This window comes from Bactrocera dorsalis, chromosome 3 (assembly GCF_023373825.1).
Source record: "Bactrocera dorsalis isolate Fly_Bdor chromosome 3, ASM2337382v1, whole genome shotgun sequence".
NCBI lineage: Eukaryota > Metazoa > Arthropoda > Insecta > Diptera > Tephritidae > Bactrocera > Bactrocera dorsalis.
The window spans coordinates 53,471,506-53,491,770 of record NC_064305.1 but is presented as its reverse complement, the minus strand read 5'-3'; the positions used below and the strand labels follow the sequence as shown (position 1 = coordinate 53,491,770).

Sequence of the window (20,265 nt, the reverse complement as noted above, 5' to 3'; positions counted from 1 at the left end):
AGAGACAAAGGAGTAGAAATAGGCCACTATTTTCTGGATAAGAGCAAAAACTTGTCAGATCAAAGCTATTTCTTAAAAAAAAAACAATAAAACTAACGGTGAATTCATTTTTTCTATATCCATTCATACACGCTACGAATAGCTAGAAAAGTGAGACAATAGAAACACGCGGACTGTGCAGTGACAATAGCTTAAAAATTATCTCTTATAATATATTAAATTTCAATATAAAATCTTTTTAAATGCCGCAAATCGAAATGAATATTGAGAAGAAATGTTTGTTTTATACGTAGTTTTATTCAGACACATCCCGCCTATATATTTTTGAATTGTGGTTTTTAGAAAAAGTGTGCAGTAATATCACTAATCACCGAAGCAAATTTACTATGATAACATTTTAAAGGAAAAACAGTTATCCTGAGCAAATAAAAGTCTCAGAATCTGATGTTGAAGTTGAGCTAAAAAAATTATTGAACCACACTGCGTCACAAATTTTAGAGTAGCAAAGCGATGTAGTTAGTGAACGCAATGAGTCCTCTAATTACATAGGAAAATGTGGATTTGATGGCGGTCCTGTTTGAATTCAACTTCAAAAGGAATCCGTTCAATCAACCCTAAATGCATTAGATTTGAGCTAGATCCTGCAACGGAATTAACTTTAAAACTTTCCTCGTATTATCTTCCTTCGTCAGTCTATTAAACTTTAATTCACGCTCCCGAAGTTATTCAATATGCGCTAGTTTCAATTGGAGAGCTCTCAGAACAATCTGCTGAGTCAAGCAAAAAGGACCTTAAGATGTATCGACTCCATCATACACGAAAGAACTAACGGGTTACTACAAATCAGAACTTGTTCAACCGATTGCTTTTGAGCTCAGATCCTTTCATCACCAGTCGAACAAAACGATCATGCAAAATAAAATCAGTTTTTGATTTAGATGAATAATATTCAAAAAATTTCGTTTTTCGTTAATAATTTTTTTTTAATTTAATATAATTAAATAAAATTCATAATCAAGAGGCGGGTGGCGGAGTGCGAAATGGGAGAGGGAGATTTTAAAAAAATTTAGCAACAATTTCACTTTTATATAGCCAGTTGAATTATTTTTGGCCGCCGATTCCATACAAGACCGACCACTGTGCGATTGGGCGCTGAAATGCAGAAAACAGCCTCAATTACGGAACTAAAAAGTGGTTGTCTACCAGGAGAACGAACTGGCCCACACCTCTATCATCACTACCGTCAAATCGGTTCAATTAGGTTGTGGTATACCCCAAACCGACATACGACATCTGTTTGTTTCTTAACTTATAAAAGTAACTTACCGGGAAAAAATTTAAGCTGAATCAGAATTTTTTCCACTTACTATGTACGTTCTTATATCATCAACTAGCACTTTATCTGGACAGCCAACACATTAAAACGAGCTCAGCATATCACAAAGTAGTTAACACTGTCGTAAGACTTAGCAAATAAATAGAGGGTAGAACTGAGCTAAAATTTAAAGGTAAGAAAGGGGTGTAACCGAACATTTTGTGTTCTTGCAACAAGTAAGCATCAAATCCAAAGAAATATCTTAAGATGTAAAATGTAAAAGTATCGAAATCTAAGCAGTTTTATATATACTTATACTATATATGTATGTATCGGATGTTCGAAAATCCTGGTAATAGTTATATGGGGTTCGGTCAAGTTTTCACCCAATTGTATCTATTTTAGGCACAAAGATACATTGTTATGTGTAAACCACGTTCTGTAATTTAAAGTGAGATAATTGAAATATTGGCCGATATATCCGGCATAAAGTCAGATGGAAGTTCGAAAATCTTTATATTTGGTATATGCGGGCTCACAGAAATATTGACTCGATTCAATACGTTTTTGATACACAAAATTACTATTGTCAGCACAAGACTCTCTCTGAATTTCAATTGTACATCTCATGCATTGATCGATATTTCCGGTCAAAAGTTAACTACACCTGTAGATACTGGGGCCCACATATTCGGTCCCTAGAGGCTTGAACATATTTGGTTGGATTTGGACAATTTTCGGTCAAAAGATGCCATACTTTAAAGGAATTATTACTGCAAAATTGTATCCCGATATATTATGTAATATTATTATGTATGGTGTATTTAAATTTTGTGCTATGTTATCATATAATAAAACAACATTTTCATCGAGAAAAGAACACACTGTAAATGAAACATAAGCATATAAACAATTTGGACATTAAAAATGGAAAGAAGGACAGAAGTAAAGGGACAAGAGGTATGACCAACTTAAAAAAAAATTTATACAAAGCCACACTCGAAGTTATGTACATATGTATATGCTCTGTAGTACAAGTATATCTACAAATCTATAAATGTACCTAATTATTCTTCTGTACATACACATATAAGAATAGTGTAACGGCCATTGCAAGAATGTACATAAATGCACATTGGCATAGTCCTGTTAAACACACTGCGCCATTAACTTGTTTCATTTTAACCCGACTGAGAGCCGAGCGGTTAATACGGGATATTTAATGAATGAAGTGCTAAGGATAAGTTCACAGAAACAATGAAAAACAGCAGAAACCACTATGTTGGGCATCTGGTGTGCAAAGCACGAAAGCCTAGCTAATGTTGCATCTGGACTGAAACTAAAAAGTGAACCAAAGCGTACACTTTACAAGAAGGACGAAAAAAGTTGAACAGTCAAATGTTACGCTTTGTGAAATAGCGAACAAATAGCGGAACACCTCTTTACTCTATATTATACTCTTACAGGGTTTGTCCCGAAAGTAATAAAACTGAGTCGATTTAAAATACAAATATTGAACCAATCGTTACAGTTCTTTAAAAACTTTCAAAATAGGCCCTTCTGCGTCAATGCAGCGCTGTCAGCGACAGAGATGCTTTCAGGCATTGAAGGCGTCACGGAATAACGTCTGAAGATTGCTTCTTTGCCTCGGGATCATACTCAAAGATCCATGACTTATCACCTGTGATAACGTTACGCTCAAATATTCTTGGCACACTTCCACTCTCCGCAATTTCTGGTCGTCAGTGAGCACTTTTGGGACCATCTTCGCGCTTACCTTGCGCATGTTCAAGTGCTCCGTCACAATGTCATGAACCACAGATTTTGATAAATTTAACATCTGGGAATTAAACGAATACTATTCTTATAAACTACTTATTCCATACTAGAGCATGTCTATCTCGATTAGTAATAGTGTTAAAATAAGTTGAATTTATAAGAATATACTAACTATTTACATACATATTCTTTGTGACAAAAAAGTACCGGAAAGTGTAAAAAAATGCAAAAGATTTATTTCTTCATCATTTATTTTGTCGCCTTCAAAGTAATCCCCACCAGATGTAATACACTTATGCCAACGATTTTTCCAGTCCTCGAAACACTTTTCATAATCACCTTTTGGGAGGGCCTTTAACTCCTTCAGCGAATTTTGTTTTATCTCTTCGATCGACAGAAAACGGATTCCACGAGTTGGCAATTTCAGTTTGACGTACAAGAAAAAATCACACGTAGCCAAATCTGGTGAATATGGTAGTTGTTCGATGGTATTCATTGCGTTTTTGACTTTAAATTAAGTCACAATCGTACTCTTTTTGAAAAGAATTCATATCCTTCACTTTCTTAAAATTTTCATCAATTGAAGAGGTCGAATATCATCAAGAAGGAGGCATGTCTTCAACGATCCCTCGACAGTCTTTGAAGGCTTTGTATCTCTCGTAGGCTTGTGTTTTTGATAAAATTGCATTTACGGTGATTCACTCACAACGATTCCGCACACGAAATTTGGTTAGCAATATAAAATTTAAGACAAATTCTTTGTTCCATATTTTTATCCATATGCCGACTTCAGCAGCTGTTGTAAGCAAACTCATTGACAGATCGCATAGTAATTAAGGACAGTTCTAGCAACTTATCAAATCATGTTTTTTTTTAAATATCTTTTACACGGGGAATTTAATTACAATTTTAGGGCGTCTTTTTTGTTTTAATGTATTAATTAAATCCAAATGATATTTTATCAGCATTATGGTTACACTGCCCGCCTGTCACTACATACATAAACGTAGTGCTTCTTATGAATATATTTTCTAAGAAACACATATTATATTCAAAAAATCTTATTAAACAAATCTTCACATTTTTTATTAAAGCAGCCAGTAATTTTATTACTCTTAAGTAAAATTATATTTTCTAAACTAAACATGAAATACTAAACTTGGAATGAGCGATTTTGTGAACTATTTATTTATTATTTATCCTAATAATATATTTATATTATTTTATTTCATTAGGTAATTCAGGTTTGCCAGGCAAATTATTATAAATATTCGAAGGCAAGTAAGGAATTCGGCCGAAACATGGAAGAGTGCAAAATAGTGTTGACATATGTATGTATAAGTAGGAATTGCAAGTATAATTGTAAAAGATACAATTTCTTAAGGTATTATGTGGGCAAGACTACAATCATTGTCACAAAACGTAAAAAAATTAAAATAGATTTTACTTACCAAATTTACAAAATGTTACCAAAATTAGATTATTTTACAGTTCTCTGTGAAATTATTGAAGCCAACATTTTGGGTTTTATACGCTTAGTTTTGCCAATTTATTTATGTTTTACATTTCAGTCTTTCTGAATGAAATCTTGGCTTAAATACCAGAAAGACTATCGAAAATTATCGAACGAATCGGTTAGTGCTTTGCCATGATAAATACCTAAGTGAATAAGGTGAAAATTAAAGGCTTTCAATGTCAAGTTCGTTGGCTTATTTCCGCACAACTTTCAAAACTTTGCAACCAAGAATAAAGCTACAAATAGAATATTAAAACACGGTAAGGTAACGCAAAAGATAATGAAATAAACAGTAATAAAGACAAAAACAACAATAAAATTTTTTTAATTCGCCTGCATCGAAGCTAATATACTCTTCACAGGTGCATTTCTTTTAGTAACCATGTGTTCAGTTTGAATGGAAGCTATGTGCTTTACTACTCCGACCTGAACAATTTTTTGGATATTATATTATTACCTTAAACAGTAATCCACGTCAAATTTCGTCAAGATATATCGTCAAATGAAGAAGTTTCCCATGAAATCATTTGATTCCGATCATTCAGTTTGTATGGCAGCTATATGCTATAGTTAACCGATCTGAACAATTTCTTCGGAGATTACATTGTTGCCTTAGAAAATAATCTATACCAAATTTCGTGAAGATACCACGTCAAATGCAAAAGTTTTCCATACCAGCACTAGATCCCGATCGTTCAGTTTGTATAGCAGCTACATATATATATGCCATAGTAAGTCGACGCTTTTTTTTGGGTGTTACAAACTTCGTGGCAAACCTGTTCAGGGTATAAAAATAGTAAAGCCAGTAGCAACTCCAACTATACTATAACAAAAATATAACAATCATTACACTCAACACTAATAAACGTTAACGAGAGCTCAGGGAGTAATACTTAAGGGTATCCGAATGTACATTGAATGCAGGAAGAGCATAGGCATTGGGGTGAGGATAACGGCAATTTTAGCGCGCACTGGAGAGCCTGTAAGTGCGTTGAGTGCAACATATGGCCGAAGAGTCAACGATGACACGAACTACAATTTATTCTTCTCTTGATGTTTGTGAATAGTTGCTGTTGTTCGTATTTTTATTATTTGCGGTGGAGCGGTTATAGAGAGCCACTAACCGTGAAAGTCACAAATTATACGATCGCATTCCATGATAGCCTCAATTTAGGGAAGAAACAACGTAGAGGCAGGACGGCCAAGCGCAGGTTACACAAAGGTGACTTGCACGAAAGCCAACCCTTAATTCCCGTTGAGGTAATAGCCACTATGGGCACTAAGAAGTGTGGCACTGATCCTGCCGCTACTGATATGTTAATTGTGATGATCCTTAAATTAACTGTTTTACGTTCCTCCTATCGCACTTTTTCAATGTAATATTTTATTTTACTTTTTTCTTTGCTTTGTTTTCTTATATTGCGGCTAGCTGACTGCGACCATATGGTCAACGCCGACTCAATGAGGGATGTCTGCCGCGCGCGCTCGTGTCTCTCGCGTGCCAGTTGGTCAAAATTTGCTTTGCAGACCATCAGCGGGGATTCCGACAGCCAAATGGCAGCTAGAACGCGCGCAGATGAACAGTTGGCCTTTTAAATATTTTCGATGACGGAGTATTTTTGAACACTTCAATGGCGAAAGTAGCTTAGACGAACAACCAGTCCGTGTTGAAATACAGTGAAGTGAGGATCAAAAGAATATGAACTTGAACGCTAGCTCTTTAGAATTACAGCAAAAGATCTTACGGCAACAAAGTCAACAATCGCACTTGTTTAACACATTTGCAACCAATTTTAGTGATTTATCTTACGCGTCTTCTGAGGAGGATGGGTCGCAACGCTGCATAAGTAGTCCCAGCTACGCGCACATCGATGTGAGTGGCTACAAAGAAAATTGTGAAATGTTACGCGACTGGCCTTCAGCTGTAAGCTATACGCAAGGCAACCCATTACAACACATCTCCGAAGCCGAACTCTATCAAAACTACACCTATAAATCGGTACAGCTCCAGCAGCACTATGATTTTAATACCAGTATAGGTTCCTGTAATGAAACTGGATCTACCAGCACCACACCCAGTGTGTCTGGTTCACCTGTGACAACTAAACCTGCTAAATCCAGCAGACGTTCTGGCGGTCATTTCTGCAAAGAATCACTGACAAAAAGACCAGATACCGCTTTGCAACCTCCTAGCCCTACTGTGCTTAAGCGGCGGCGCCAAGCAGCAAATGCACGGGAACGTAAACGCATGAATGGTCTGAATGAGGCCTTCGACCGCCTGCGAGAAGTGGTGCCCGCTCCTACGATTGATCAAAAACTGTCCAAATATGAGACGCTACAAATGGCGCAGAATTATATAACGGCACTTTGTGAGATGCTCGAGAACGGCTTCAGCGCAGCCAACTATATAACCCAGAGTGGCGATAAAACAACGTTCCAAGAGGATATCTGGCTGCAGTAAAAACGAAGCACGATAACCGTAAAGAAAGAAGAATGAGTAATAGGAGATGTGCTGTGCAGTTCTAAACCAAAGCAAACTGCAGCATGGCTGGAGTACCCGCCATGCTCTAGTAGTGTTAAGTGAATAAGGAAATACTCTTAACTATGTTACGTAAGAATAAGTGCTTTTAATTAAAATTTAAATAAATATGTGTGATTTTATACAATTAAAGAAGGTGTTGTTCTTTATCATATTGTTGCAATATGTTGCCACAGAGTATAACAGGTTTGTTCACCTAACGGTTGTGCGTATCACTAATCGAGATATCATAGATTTGAAGTTATATATATGTATATTTATAAATGATCAGTATGACAGACGGAGTTAAAATCCGAGTGACAGTGGGTCTGCAACTTGAATAAAAACGGAGATATTGTAATTAAACTTTGTACACGTTTTCATATAAACAAGGAGGGATGAGTTCGTAGACCACTGTTGCGTTTACAAAACGTCATAAGCTAAAAATTAAGATCCGAAACTGTTATATTTTATATGCTACGAATCGGAATAATGAGGGCCACTTATGGTATGACATTTTTTTCAAATGTGGCGTGGCCATTGGATGAAAACCACGACCACTTTCCACATAATTATATTGTTAAAAACTACTCGATAAATCAGTAAAGCTAAACTTTACACCCAAAATTATACAAGAGGCCTTTATAAGAACAGGTGGCAAAATTGAACAATGAGCGGGAAACGACCACCTTTATGTATAATCACATGTCTCCGGGCATACTTTACCAATTTCAATCAATTTCAATTTTGCTATACAAGATAATTATCCCATGTTACAGTGCGAAATTTGAAAAATCGAAAATGAAATTCCAAATAGTATACAAGTCTACAACCTACCAATATTTCCTGCTAAAGCTTTGTTTGAATATTACCTTTGGGGTGTGCCACCTTAAGACTAAAACTTATCCAAATCGAGCTATAACTATTCAAGCCACCAGTTACCGGAAATGTGGACATATTTTTTTGTAACGAATCTTGCCCTAGCCACTTTATAAATAATTTTCAAATATCCGTTTGACTTTACTCTTTATATATTTACTTGTATTGTTGATGTTGAGGTACCTTAATGAAATTCAGAGATCATATGTTTTTGTTTTATTATGTTTTAATGCCAAAAATAAATAAAATCGAGTCAATTTAACACATATCTCCTATACACCTATTAAAAGCGTTACAAACCAAAGTAAACAGGACTTTTTGAATCTAGCGCCCCCTGGTGGCGCCATCTATATGTTGACTGGTGCGTTAGAATATGCTATATTTATCGATTGACCAGTGAGAATTTCATGACATTTCATTGATTGGAAGTGAAGTTATTGCATTTTAAGTGTCAGAATGTTTGTGTTTCCGTGCGAAAAAGAGCCAACATTGAGCTTCGTTTTAAAATTGCTAAAACTTTTACCAAAACGTTTCAATTGATGAAACAAGTTTATGGCGATGATTGCCTATCCCGCAGCAGAGTGCACGAGTGGCTTCAACGTTTTCAAAATGGTCGTCAGGACATAAATGACAATCAACATGTGAACCAATCAAAATTCGGATCACCGGAAATTCCATCGAAACTGTGCATGAATTCATCCAAATTCAGCCGCAATCATCATTGAAATCCATGAAAATGGAATTGAACATCTCCAAAATTTATCGCATTTTGACCGAACATTTGGGCTTACGAAAGGTGTGTGCACGATTTGTTCCGCATAAATTGATTGACGACCAAAAATTGCTCAGAATCTAACATTCGAAGGATAGACTGTGTATATGGTCAATATCATCAATTCCGATCATCTGGTTGACGTTTTTCGCATCACTTCAATATATTAAATTTAGCCTCTTCGGTGAGGGTTGAGTCAGATATATCTCATTTGAGGATGATTTTAATATAATTTTCTGTGACGGGAAGTAAATTACTGTTATTAAACTAAATGGCCTAAAATATAACTTAGTAAAATACAAAATTTGAGTGTAATTCATTTACGATTTCGTCGAATAATGAATGTTGAATTTTTTCGTTACATTTTTATACTCTTGCAATAGGTTGCTACAGAGTATAACAGACAGACATCAGGATATATGTATATGATGACGGGAAAATTTGAAATCCGGGTGACTGTATGTGGGTCCGTCCATAAGTGCAACCTGTAACTTGAGTAAAAATTAAGATATCTTTGATGGTACACATGTTCCTTGACAAACAAAATTACGACTTCGTAGATGGGCGTAATCAAACCACTGCCACGCCCACAAAAAGCCATTAAAAGAAAACCTATAACTAAGCACTAAAATAAGGCTTTGTAATGAACTATTTAATTGTCGTGGAGCATAGTAAAGCAGCCAACCTTGTATAATGTGGGCCGCGATCCTTATATAATATATTCTTATATTAATAACGATTCATTTTCCCCTTCACAAACACTACTCCAGTGCAGCCACAGATTCTCAAATCATAACATTTCCTCCATCCTTGACCGTTAAGCAAATAAATATTATACTGACCAACAAGTTAACAATTTCATTGTGAATAAAAACGCGCAATACAAAACATGTCTACAATACGTAAATTTGTTATTTTTTGTTTTCACCAATTTTCCAATTTATGAACCACCCTCAAATGAGTTTGCTATAAAACTTGTAATGATTTCATTTTAAACGTATTCAGTAATTTATAAAATTATTGGCATTATAAAACCCAATAAAATTCGTATCGAGGAAACAACAATTTAAGTAGTCGCTTGCTACTTTCAATGTTATCAAGAGGGATACTTTCTGTCGAACCTCGTTTAGCGATAAAACGCACTCTCATTCAACCGGCGCGATCATTTAACTCGCGCCTCAGCATTGAAATTAAATTAGTCAATCAATCAAGCATTCAATAAACGGGATAAAAAATTTACAAAAAACAGCAGCGGTTCAACCACGACCCCTTATGAAATAGCGTAAAACTAATATTGTGGAACAAAATTTTGAGTACAGCAAATGAATCAATGATGCATAACGCCCACCATGTCTAAGAGATAACTACAAAAATCGATAGTATTTTACATACTAGAATACGGGGAAAAGTTCAATACACAAACATAAATTGCATTTCATATTAAACTAACAGTAACAAAATAGATCTCTATTAGAGATTGATGTCCAAATAAAAATAAATGACATATATATATCACTGAATTTTCTTTTCAGTAAACACAAAATGGGGCTCAGTAACATAGAGTTCTGATTTTGATAAGAAAATCTCTTGAGAGATAGTTTTTTCATGATCCTTACACTTAAGGTGCTTAGTACTCATCTGGACAGATATAAAGTCATGTTTCGTAAAAGATCTGCAAAAAAAACTATAAACCTATTTCGACAACATCGTGGCTGCTTTTACTGTGAATTTGAATGTTAAGTACAAATTTCAGGTTTCACCAATATTTTGACCAATTCTACATCCGCATTTTTACGAAAATGCAAATGGAAAAAAGTAATGAAATTAAATTAAACTTTAAATTAATATACTAACGGGTGATTTTTTTGAGGTTAGGATTTTCATGCATTAGTATTTGACAGATCACGTGGGATTTCAGACATGGTGTCAAAGAGAAAGATGCTCAGTATGCTTTGACATTTCATCATGAATAGACTTACTAACGAGCAACGCTTGCAAATCATTGAATTTTATTACCAAATCAGTGTTCGGTTCGAAATGTGTTTCGCGCGCGTGTTTTGTTCAGCGATGAGGCTCATTTCTGGTTGAATGGCTACGTAAATAAGCAAAATTGCCGCATTTGGGGTGAAGAGCAACCAGAAGCCGTTCAAGAACTGCCCATGCATCCCGAAAAATGCACTGTTTGGTGTGGTTTGTACGCTGGTGGAATCATTGGACCGTATTTTTTCAAAGATGCTGTTGGACGCAACGTTACGGTGAATGGCGATCGCTATCGTTCGATGCTAACAAACTTTTTGTTGCCAAAAATGGAAGAACTGAACTTGGTTGACATGTGGTTTCAACAAGATGGCGCTACATGCCACACAGCTCGCGATTCTATGGCCATTTTGAGGGAAAACTTCGGACAACAATTCATCTCAAGAAATGGACCCGTAAGTTGGCCACCAAGATCATGCGATTTAACGCCTTTAGACTATTTTTTGTGGGGCTACGTCAAGTCTAAAGTCTACAGAAATAAGCCAGCAACTATTCCAGCTTTGGAAGACAACATTTCCGAAGAAATTCGGGCTATTCCGGCCGAAATGCTCGAAAAAGTTGCCCAAAATTGGACTTTCCGAATGGACCACCTAAGACGCAGCCGCGGTCAACATTTAAATGAAATTATCTTCAAAAAGTAAATGTCATGAACCAATCTAACGTTTCAAATAAAGAACCGATGAGATTTTGCAAATTTTATGCGTTTTTTTTTTTAAAAAAAGTTATCAAGCTCTTAAAAAATCACCCTATATATAATGGTAAGATAGAATATCACCCAGCACATCCGCCGTTCCCTATATTCATATCTACATATGTACTTACGTTTTACCCACACAATGGAGTGTGGTACCCTCGTGCCATTTGTAAGCTACTGTACCCACGAAGCAATTCAATACTAATTCTGTATAAAAAAATTCATAAGCAACGCCTAAAGAAAAAAGAACAAAATGTTTCGAGGGAGAGAAGGGAAATTGAAAATTTTAAATTCCATGTTATTTTTCTTGATTGATTGTGACAGATTCCAAACATCTTTATATTAGATATGTGGGGGCTCAGAGAAATATTGAGCCATTTGAACCCACCTATACCACTACTATCAAGAAAATATTCTCTATGAATTTCAAATATAAATTTGGCGCATGGTACGGGGGTCCATAAATTCGGTACGCAAGGGCTTCCAGAGTTTTTGTTGGATTTAGACATAAGGTGGTACACTCTAAGGGCCTTATTTGTGCAAAGTTAAATGTCGTTATATTAATTCCTTTTGATTATACCCTCGAATGGAAAAATCAGATAGAATTTAAACTTTTGTTATATGGGATATAGGCGTGATCGTAATCCGATTTCTCCCATTTTCACACTGTGACATAGGAATATTAGAATAACGTCCCTAAATTTGGTTCAAATCAGTAGGGCGGGACTCGAGATATGTGATTTTTCCTATAAGTTGGCGGTGCCACGTCGATGGGGTCATGTACTAAGGGCACTACCTTCTAGGTGGTTCAGAATTAGGTGCATATTATAATGATTATTTTATCTCATTCTATATCATAAAATTTTCTGGCCCTTGACCTCTCATATATATTTCTACTTACGATTTAATTCCATAATTTTATTTCTACATCAATATGGTACATTTTTGAATGTGTGTACCTTGAAAGTTAGGTTAAACAATATTTCCTACATTAGGTCCTGTCAAGCGAGTCTAATTCAATTTTTGTCTTACCTTTATGGTATAGATAGTAGTATTCTACTACTACTCTTATATTCTGATGCTCGCAAAGAAAATTTAGTATAATCTATTACGAAAGTAAGTAAAATTAAACTTTGTACATGACCTTCACCTGAAAATGTGCCAAATCGTAATAATTTGAGTCCACTTCCGCTTGCCACTATTGAAGCAAAAATTAATATAAACAATATCTGATAGATGGCAACTGTAACTAAAATAATCGGAATTGATGTTAAGGGGCACAGCTAGTATGAAATTTTCAAAAATTCGAATTTTTTTCATATTTCGATAGGTTATACCTTTAAAAATAACATACTAAAATTTCAAATCGATATCTGAAACAGTTTTTGAGTTACAGCCATTTAAAAGAGTAGCCGCTCGGCAGTTAGATAGTTGCATTGGATACGGGACATTTTTTTAACGCGTTTTTCTCGAAACAGCATTTTTCGAATTTGCTGGAGTGATTACTCGGAGACAAATGATCCGATCGCTATCAAGTTTTTTTTTGCATCTCCTCTATATAGTTCTTCATACGCTATTTTGTCAATTTTTGATTTTTTTATTAGCCCGAGTGTCATAGTACAGACAATATGTTTTAGTTTAACGAGAATTTTTTTTTTAGGTTTTATCAACAGAGAAGGCTGCAATCATGGCAGTAGTGGAGGACCTTTGTTTTTGGTGCCGCCGGAGATCGCTTGTCATTTCAAAAACATTTAATATTTTCTTTAAAAAAATTTTTTTGTGTACTCTTAAAACATATATAAATATGTATACCCTCAAAATTTTAAAACGATTGATTGACTAGTTTTTTTTTCGATCCCAAAAAATTCCTTTTTTTTACGCCGTCCCACTAGGTGTGCCTCTTAACAATGGGTTCAAAATGAGTAAGTAATTGGTCTACTTATTCTTATATTCTTACCATATAATTTGTATAATGTTCTTCATTACTTCTTACATCTAGCTATGTGTGTATGTCGGGAAGCCACAGCTTTAAGGTTTTTTCTTACAATTTATTGAATCTTTTTTATGGGTAGGAGGTTCGATTGGCAATTATCCAATGTACTTTTACTTATTCGCCGCTAATGTCAAAGCATCGAACTATGCTGTGTTACTTTTTATTAATGGTTCACTTGAATGTGACACACAAGCCTTCACACATGCATTATCGTCATAAATTTGCATGCAGACGCACTCAGGAGTTAAGGACTACCAACGTAGGAGCACTTTCGATAAATTAATGTATTTATTTATTGTTCTCAACTTCAATACCATTACGTCTGCAGCTCATCCGTTGCCCACTGATTCACTGCACTTTCAACTCAAATGTTCTGGAGGCTTTCCATAAATTTTCGGGATGGCAAAATATTTCGCACAATTTGCGACAATTACGCGATGCGCGTGATAAATAATGTGCCGGTCATAAAACACTTATGATTGCATTTATTTTTATTTCGAGAGATATACATATTTTTTCGCTCGCCTTGTCCTTGCCACACGTAGTCATGCGACATGTTTTGTTGTTTTCGAATTACAACCACGCGTGAAGCTGACATTTCAACCGCGACGAAATTGTGTGCTGAAATTTCAATAAGTTGTATGCATGTCCCCTGGTATGTACATATGTGTAAAATCGGGAGCACTGCAAGTTTTACTTCCAATTCCATTAATCAAAATGTACTATTCCGAAAATAGACACAGACGCACTTTTGTGCACATAATAAATTATTTCACAATACTGTGGTTCCACCAGCGAACGTGTCAACTCTGGACGGAAATACATATGTACATGTATGTATATTTGTGTTGGCCGACTTTTATTCTTGGCCGCTTTCCTTTTCTATGGAATGCATTTGTCAGCCGATTGGACATGTGTTTGGATTACATTCAAGCATTTATTGCTTAAGAGGATTTATGTTGAGTAGAAATTGAAATTATTGAAAATAAAATTTATTCTATTCCATCTCTTCATCCTACACTTAACATTGGGTTTTGAATATGAAGGTAGGACGTCCTACATTAACTTGTATGCCAGTTGTAATCAGTGCATTAGAGGTTTGTCAAAGATTGAGATAGAAGCTGTTTGCAACCAAAAGGACGTATATTCTCAATAAATTAAAGAAGTAACACGATAGGAAATCTCCTTGTCAAAAACCTCGCTCAACGTCAATTTACACAGCCGTATTAGCTTTGCGGGGATATCAAGTTCAGACATAGCAGTATAGATGCAGTTCCTCTTCGTGCTGTCGAAGGTGGTTTTAAAATCGACGAAGAGGTGCTGTGTGTCGATCCTCCTTCCACAGGTATTTTCCAAGATTTGTCAAATCTGGTCGATAGTAGATTTTTCAGGTCCAAAGCCTCACTGATAAGCTCCAATCAGTTTTTTGATCTTGTGCGTCAGTCTTTCACACACTTCTTCTTCTTAAGTGGCGTAGACACCGCTTACGCGATTATAGGCGAGTTAACAACCGCGCGCCAATCGTTTCTTCTTTTCGCTACGTGGCGCCAATTGGATATTCGAAGCGAAGCCAGGTCCTTCTCCACTTGGTCCTTCCTCTGCTTCCCCCGGCGGGTACTGCGTCGAATACTTTCAGAGCCGGAGTGTTTTCATCCATCCGGACAACATGACCTAGCCAGCGTAGCCGCTGTCTTTTAATTCGCTGAACTATTTCACACACTACGCTCTATAAAATTTTATACTTATGTATGTGATATTTAGGAGGCTGTCATATATCTATCAAAACATGATCGATCTAGTTTCGAACTTTTCGATCCGGAGAAAACCAAGATGAATTTTCTTGTGCTAGATTCTAGTACTACAAACAACCATATTTCGGACCCCTGCGAAGTCGATCAGCCCATTTGGAGAGATTTTCCTACTGAGACTGAATTTCCTGACTTTTGTATCAAAGAAGCCTTTTTTGATCACCGTTGGCGTTAAAATCGCCTGGCACAATATTTACATCGTAGCGGGGGCAATCGTCGTAAGCGCGCTCCACCCGCTCATAAAAGACATTTTTAGTCATATCGTCCTTCTCTTCCGTCAGGATGTGGGCGCAACTTTTGTGGATAGTGACTAGACATAACATACCCTTGTGTCAAAAATGGACTGATTCGACTCAATATCCACAGCTCTAAAATATTCACCTAATACAAAAATTATCGAAATTCCAGTTGATTTTATACTACAAAAATCGACTATGGGAGTTATTTCAATGTAATTATGGGAGCGAATGGATAAAATCTGTTAAAAACTACCTCTAGACCCCAAATGCCTAACCATTGAATGAATTGTTTCGTAACCCTTGAGTTTAGCCCTTCTCTACTTGCTAATATAATTTTGTAGTTGTGTCAGAAATTTTCCAACACTTCGGAAAATTTATGTCAGACACATATTTTAATCGCACAGATTTCTTCTATATTAAATCAGAATGCGCATCTCACATAATCCATATTAATTTCATTACTTTGTTGCACACCTTCATTCACTTTGCCATCTTTTGCCATTACCCTGAAAACCAGATCGTTAAATTTCAGCAATTGTTCGCATTTTGTCTCTTCCTTCGGTATGGATAAACCAATATGCAAGTAGAAACACATGCCAATTAAACATTATTAGAATTAAACTAGGAATTAGCAAATGAAATAAAGGTAAAGAAGCACAAAGCGAGCGAATGAAAGCGCCAGAAGAAAGAAATCCTACCAGTATGCAAATATGGCAATCGTTAGAACATATTAACGAAACTCTCCCAAAGTTGTACTTTTAATTCAAGTCTATTTTTAAAAGGCGTTAATTTTATGCAAAGACATGTATATAAATATATAACACACATATAGATATAAATGGCAGATTTTGTGGTAGAATATCTTCCAGTCACACCAAAATATACAAAATATGAATATTTGTGTTTGAATTTACAAAATCTTGAGTGGTTTATCAAAGTTGTAGCCGTTCTAGCCAGAGTCATGGACTTTATCGGTGCTAAAAGCAACCGAATAGTCGTGCAGTACAGTCGACCAGCCTGTCCGAAGCCGCCGACCTTGAATAATGTTTAGTAATCATTCTCTTGTTCTCACTTTTTATCGCCAGCCTTCTAGCTGCTCCTAACTTTTTTTGCTTTTGCTGCAAGCAAAATGCTAATTTCGACAAATATAAGTCATAAAATACAATAATATAATCGGCAAGCTCTTGCGGGCTAAGAGCGGCGGGCGCGGCAGGCGCAAGAAGGTGTCGAGTAAACTAGTTTGTGGCCAAATTCAAATTCAACTCAACCTCAGCCACAAGATTTTAACTGAATATGTTGACTAGAAACTGGTACAGCCACCAGCCGCAGTCGCAACCGTTTTATATATGTATATCTAGCTATTATTGTTTTTATTCTTATAATGTTAATTAAATATAAAAAAACGAAGCTTGGGACAGACATAGATATGTATGTAAATATTAGCGTACATAATAAAACAGCGTTGTCACCTCTTCGTCGCCGCAGCAGCCAGTAAGACGTCGGTTGGCAGCACAACATGCCTGATGCATGTTTGTACGATGTAAGAACCAGGAGATTTGCAAAAACGTTGTCAATCTACATATCAAACGTCAGCTGATCAGTGGGTTAACGTCAATTGAACTTGCCTGCCTTGTCTTAAATGGTTGTCACTTGGCGTAAACGTGATATTCTAGTTAAAGACGCAACTGGCGCTTATGTAAATAAGTATGGTCTAAATACAACAATTACGTAACAATAAAAGTTGGTGAGTCCCTTTAATACTTAAAATGAATATCGTTACAGTCTTATGTCAGCGGTCAACGACATCTCTTGAATGAAATGAAAAGCGAATCAAATATTACCTGCGGCTTTCATTACTACCTCCCATTTGCGGATTACTTTGCCATATGCATAAGCTATGTACATATGAACATATCAAGATACAAACGGTAATAACTTTTGCTTTCTGTAGAATTTTAAGAGTTCTTGAAAAAATTCCGACTTTTTTCTTTTCTTTACCAAAATGACCCCCGGAGGCTTTAGGCGGATTTTTGAGTTTTACCCTTTTCTACCAAAAGTTGTACGCATGTGATTTCTGCCAGCCGGCAGACCATGATTTCAATGCGGTAATTTATCATTCAGCATTGTTCTAAAATTTTTTACACAATGCGTATCATTATTTATGCGTGACTTTGAAAATGAAAACTTGTTCTAAAGATATCAGAATAGTTTTAGCTACACCTATAAATAAATACTGGCTTAATACTTTACTATGCTCATACTTTAAATTACAACTTGTATTTAATGACACGAGTTTGTTCTTTTCACCAATTAATGCAAATTAACCAAAAAACTAAATACAAAAATATTCTTCTGAGCAAATTAATTTGCAATACAAAAGCGATCCAAACTAGCAAAATAGTTTTAAGAAACTGTAGAATTCGTTCTGATGATCTCATCAATATATTTTTTTTGTTGAAACAGTTTTTTTTAATTATTGTAAAAAAGTAGTGAAACTGAAACGAACAAATCGAAAGTTTTAACGCAATACTCAATTTTACCAAGCAGGGTGGTAGTGTTTTTAAGTGGTTAGGTAAAAGTGCTAGCGGTAAATATAATGAATAATTTGATTTACCCCAAAAAATTTATATACTATATTTCACTATTATCAAACTTTAGGTATTTATAATTGAAATATAATTATCTGTGCAAAGAATTATTATAATATTTACATACGCTAGATTATACAATATTTAAATATTTCTATACAATATTAATTTCATTTCAATCGCCAGTATTAAATTTTAGCGATCAAACTATAACGATGACACGTCACTTGCGGAATGCCACTAGCGAAGGCAGATTGAACGGTCTTGCTTTTCTCAATATCTATACTTAGATAGATTGATGTTTCGAGCAAAGAAATTTTAAGCATCGTGGCATCACAGCCCAGAATATCCAGTCTTATGGAATGTACTTTTTGCACTTAGGAAAGTAAATGTAATTTAATGAATAACTGATGTAGTGCATTATTCTTTTTCTTTACTGGCGTAGACACCACTTACGCCGTGTTAACAACAGCGCGCCAGTCGTTTCTTCTTTGCGCAAACGTACCGCCAATTGGAAATGCCAAGCGAAGCCAGCTCCTTCTCCACCTGGTCTTTCTAACGGAGTGGGGGTCTTCCTCTTCCTCTGCGTCCCCCGTCCTCTACACCATATAGCAAGGTGTGAACTATGAGTGCTTTATAGAGTTTGGTCTTTGTTCGTCGAGAGAGGTCTCTACTTCTCAATTGCCTACTCAGTCCGAAGTAGCTCCTGTTGGCAAAAGTTATTCTGCGTTGGATTTTTGGGCTGACATTGTTCCAACTGTTCACAGACTCATAATTACAGAACCTGAGGACAATGAACAATTTCGTTTCCTTCATGAAACGATATATTAATCCATCTGTTAAAAATGGAATTAAAACAAAGGCAAGAATAATGAGATTGAGAATGATTCAAAATATTTAGACCATGCACTTTTTTACTTCTATAAACTAAAACTTGGTATTAAGAATATTTTGTAAACGGTTTTATTACAAACACCGGATATATAAAGAAAATACCAGGTTGTTCAATAAGTTTTGTCGTTTGATAAGTAAAACACAATTTTATGATTCAAAATACACTTTATTATTCAGTACGGTGTTCAAGAATTCGAACTTTAATTCATGGATTTTAGCCATAATCAGAATGCTCTTGTAACACGGTGCATTGTCCTGATGAAAAAGGATTATTTTCTTCTGCAAACTGGGTCTTTTTTCACGAATTATTTTCTTCCACTGGTCCAAAAGGTTGCAATAATATTCGCCACCGGCTTCTTTTCGAAATAAGTACGGTCCGATGATTCCACCAGACCAAACTGTTAATTAAGGTGAATGTAAAGGTTTTTCATGAATAATTTGTGGATTTTCTTCGCATCACAATGGACAGTTTTGTTTATTTACCGCACCATTCAGATGAAATAGAGCCCCATCAGATGGTTGTCTCAAAAATCGTTACCGTTTTTAAGTTCTTCTAAGGCAGAATCAGCACATTCGCGACGTTTACGTCGGTTCTTGAATGAGAATAATTTTATATAGATTCAAGCGCAAATCCTTTCTTAAAATCTTCCAGGTAGTCGTTTGACACATTCTCAATTCTTCAGAAGGTCTTAGAATCGACAAAAAGCGGTATTCAGCAACACTTGCCTGAACGATAGCAATATTTTCATTACTTCGAGCGGTTTTTGCCTTATTGGCTCTTTAACATTATGTAAAGAAAATATACACTTAAAATTTCCAACGATTCGACGAAAAGCGAGCACAGTTGAAAGATTATGGCGACCATAAAATGGCAAAGCGCATGAAGAGTTGCAATTGGAGAACGATTGTTTTGATAATGAAATTTAATAATTTGTAATGGTTGTTCTTGCCTATATCTTTCCATGATGAAATTGAAAACATTACTAAATACAATGAAAACACTTACAGATAATGACCTATTAAAAATGGGAAAAGGAACTTAGAAATCATATTATCCATATTAGAAAACTCATTGTAAACTTTTTTGAAAAATTAAGCTTTAAATCTTTTAATCAAAAATTACAACTTAATAGTAGGAGTGGAAAATAATCAGTTACGGGCATTCTTTTGGGCGAATATATCGGTAAACTAAACTTTGACTGATTGTGCTTTTTCGTTGGTAGTGCTTTTTAC

At 35.6% G+C, this 20,265-nt stretch overlaps 2 protein-coding genes across 2 annotated transcripts in view; both read left to right on the top strand.

Annotated features, from left to right (window-relative positions):
- The window catches only part of LOC125777044 (putative nuclease HARBI1), a 348,853-nt gene that overhangs the window by 206,338 nt on the left and 122,250 nt on the right, over window positions 1-20,265 (top strand). The gene's annotated exons all lie outside the window — the stretch shown is intronic.
- LOC105233057 (basic helix-loop-helix transcription factor amos) lies at window positions 5,954-7,249 on the top strand. The gene has a single exon (XM_011215001.3). The coding sequence runs from the start codon at window positions 6,310-6,312 to the stop codon at window positions 7,069-7,071; it is 762 nt and encodes a 253-aa protein (XP_011213303.2). The 5' UTR covers window positions 5,954-6,309; the 3' UTR covers window positions 7,072-7,249.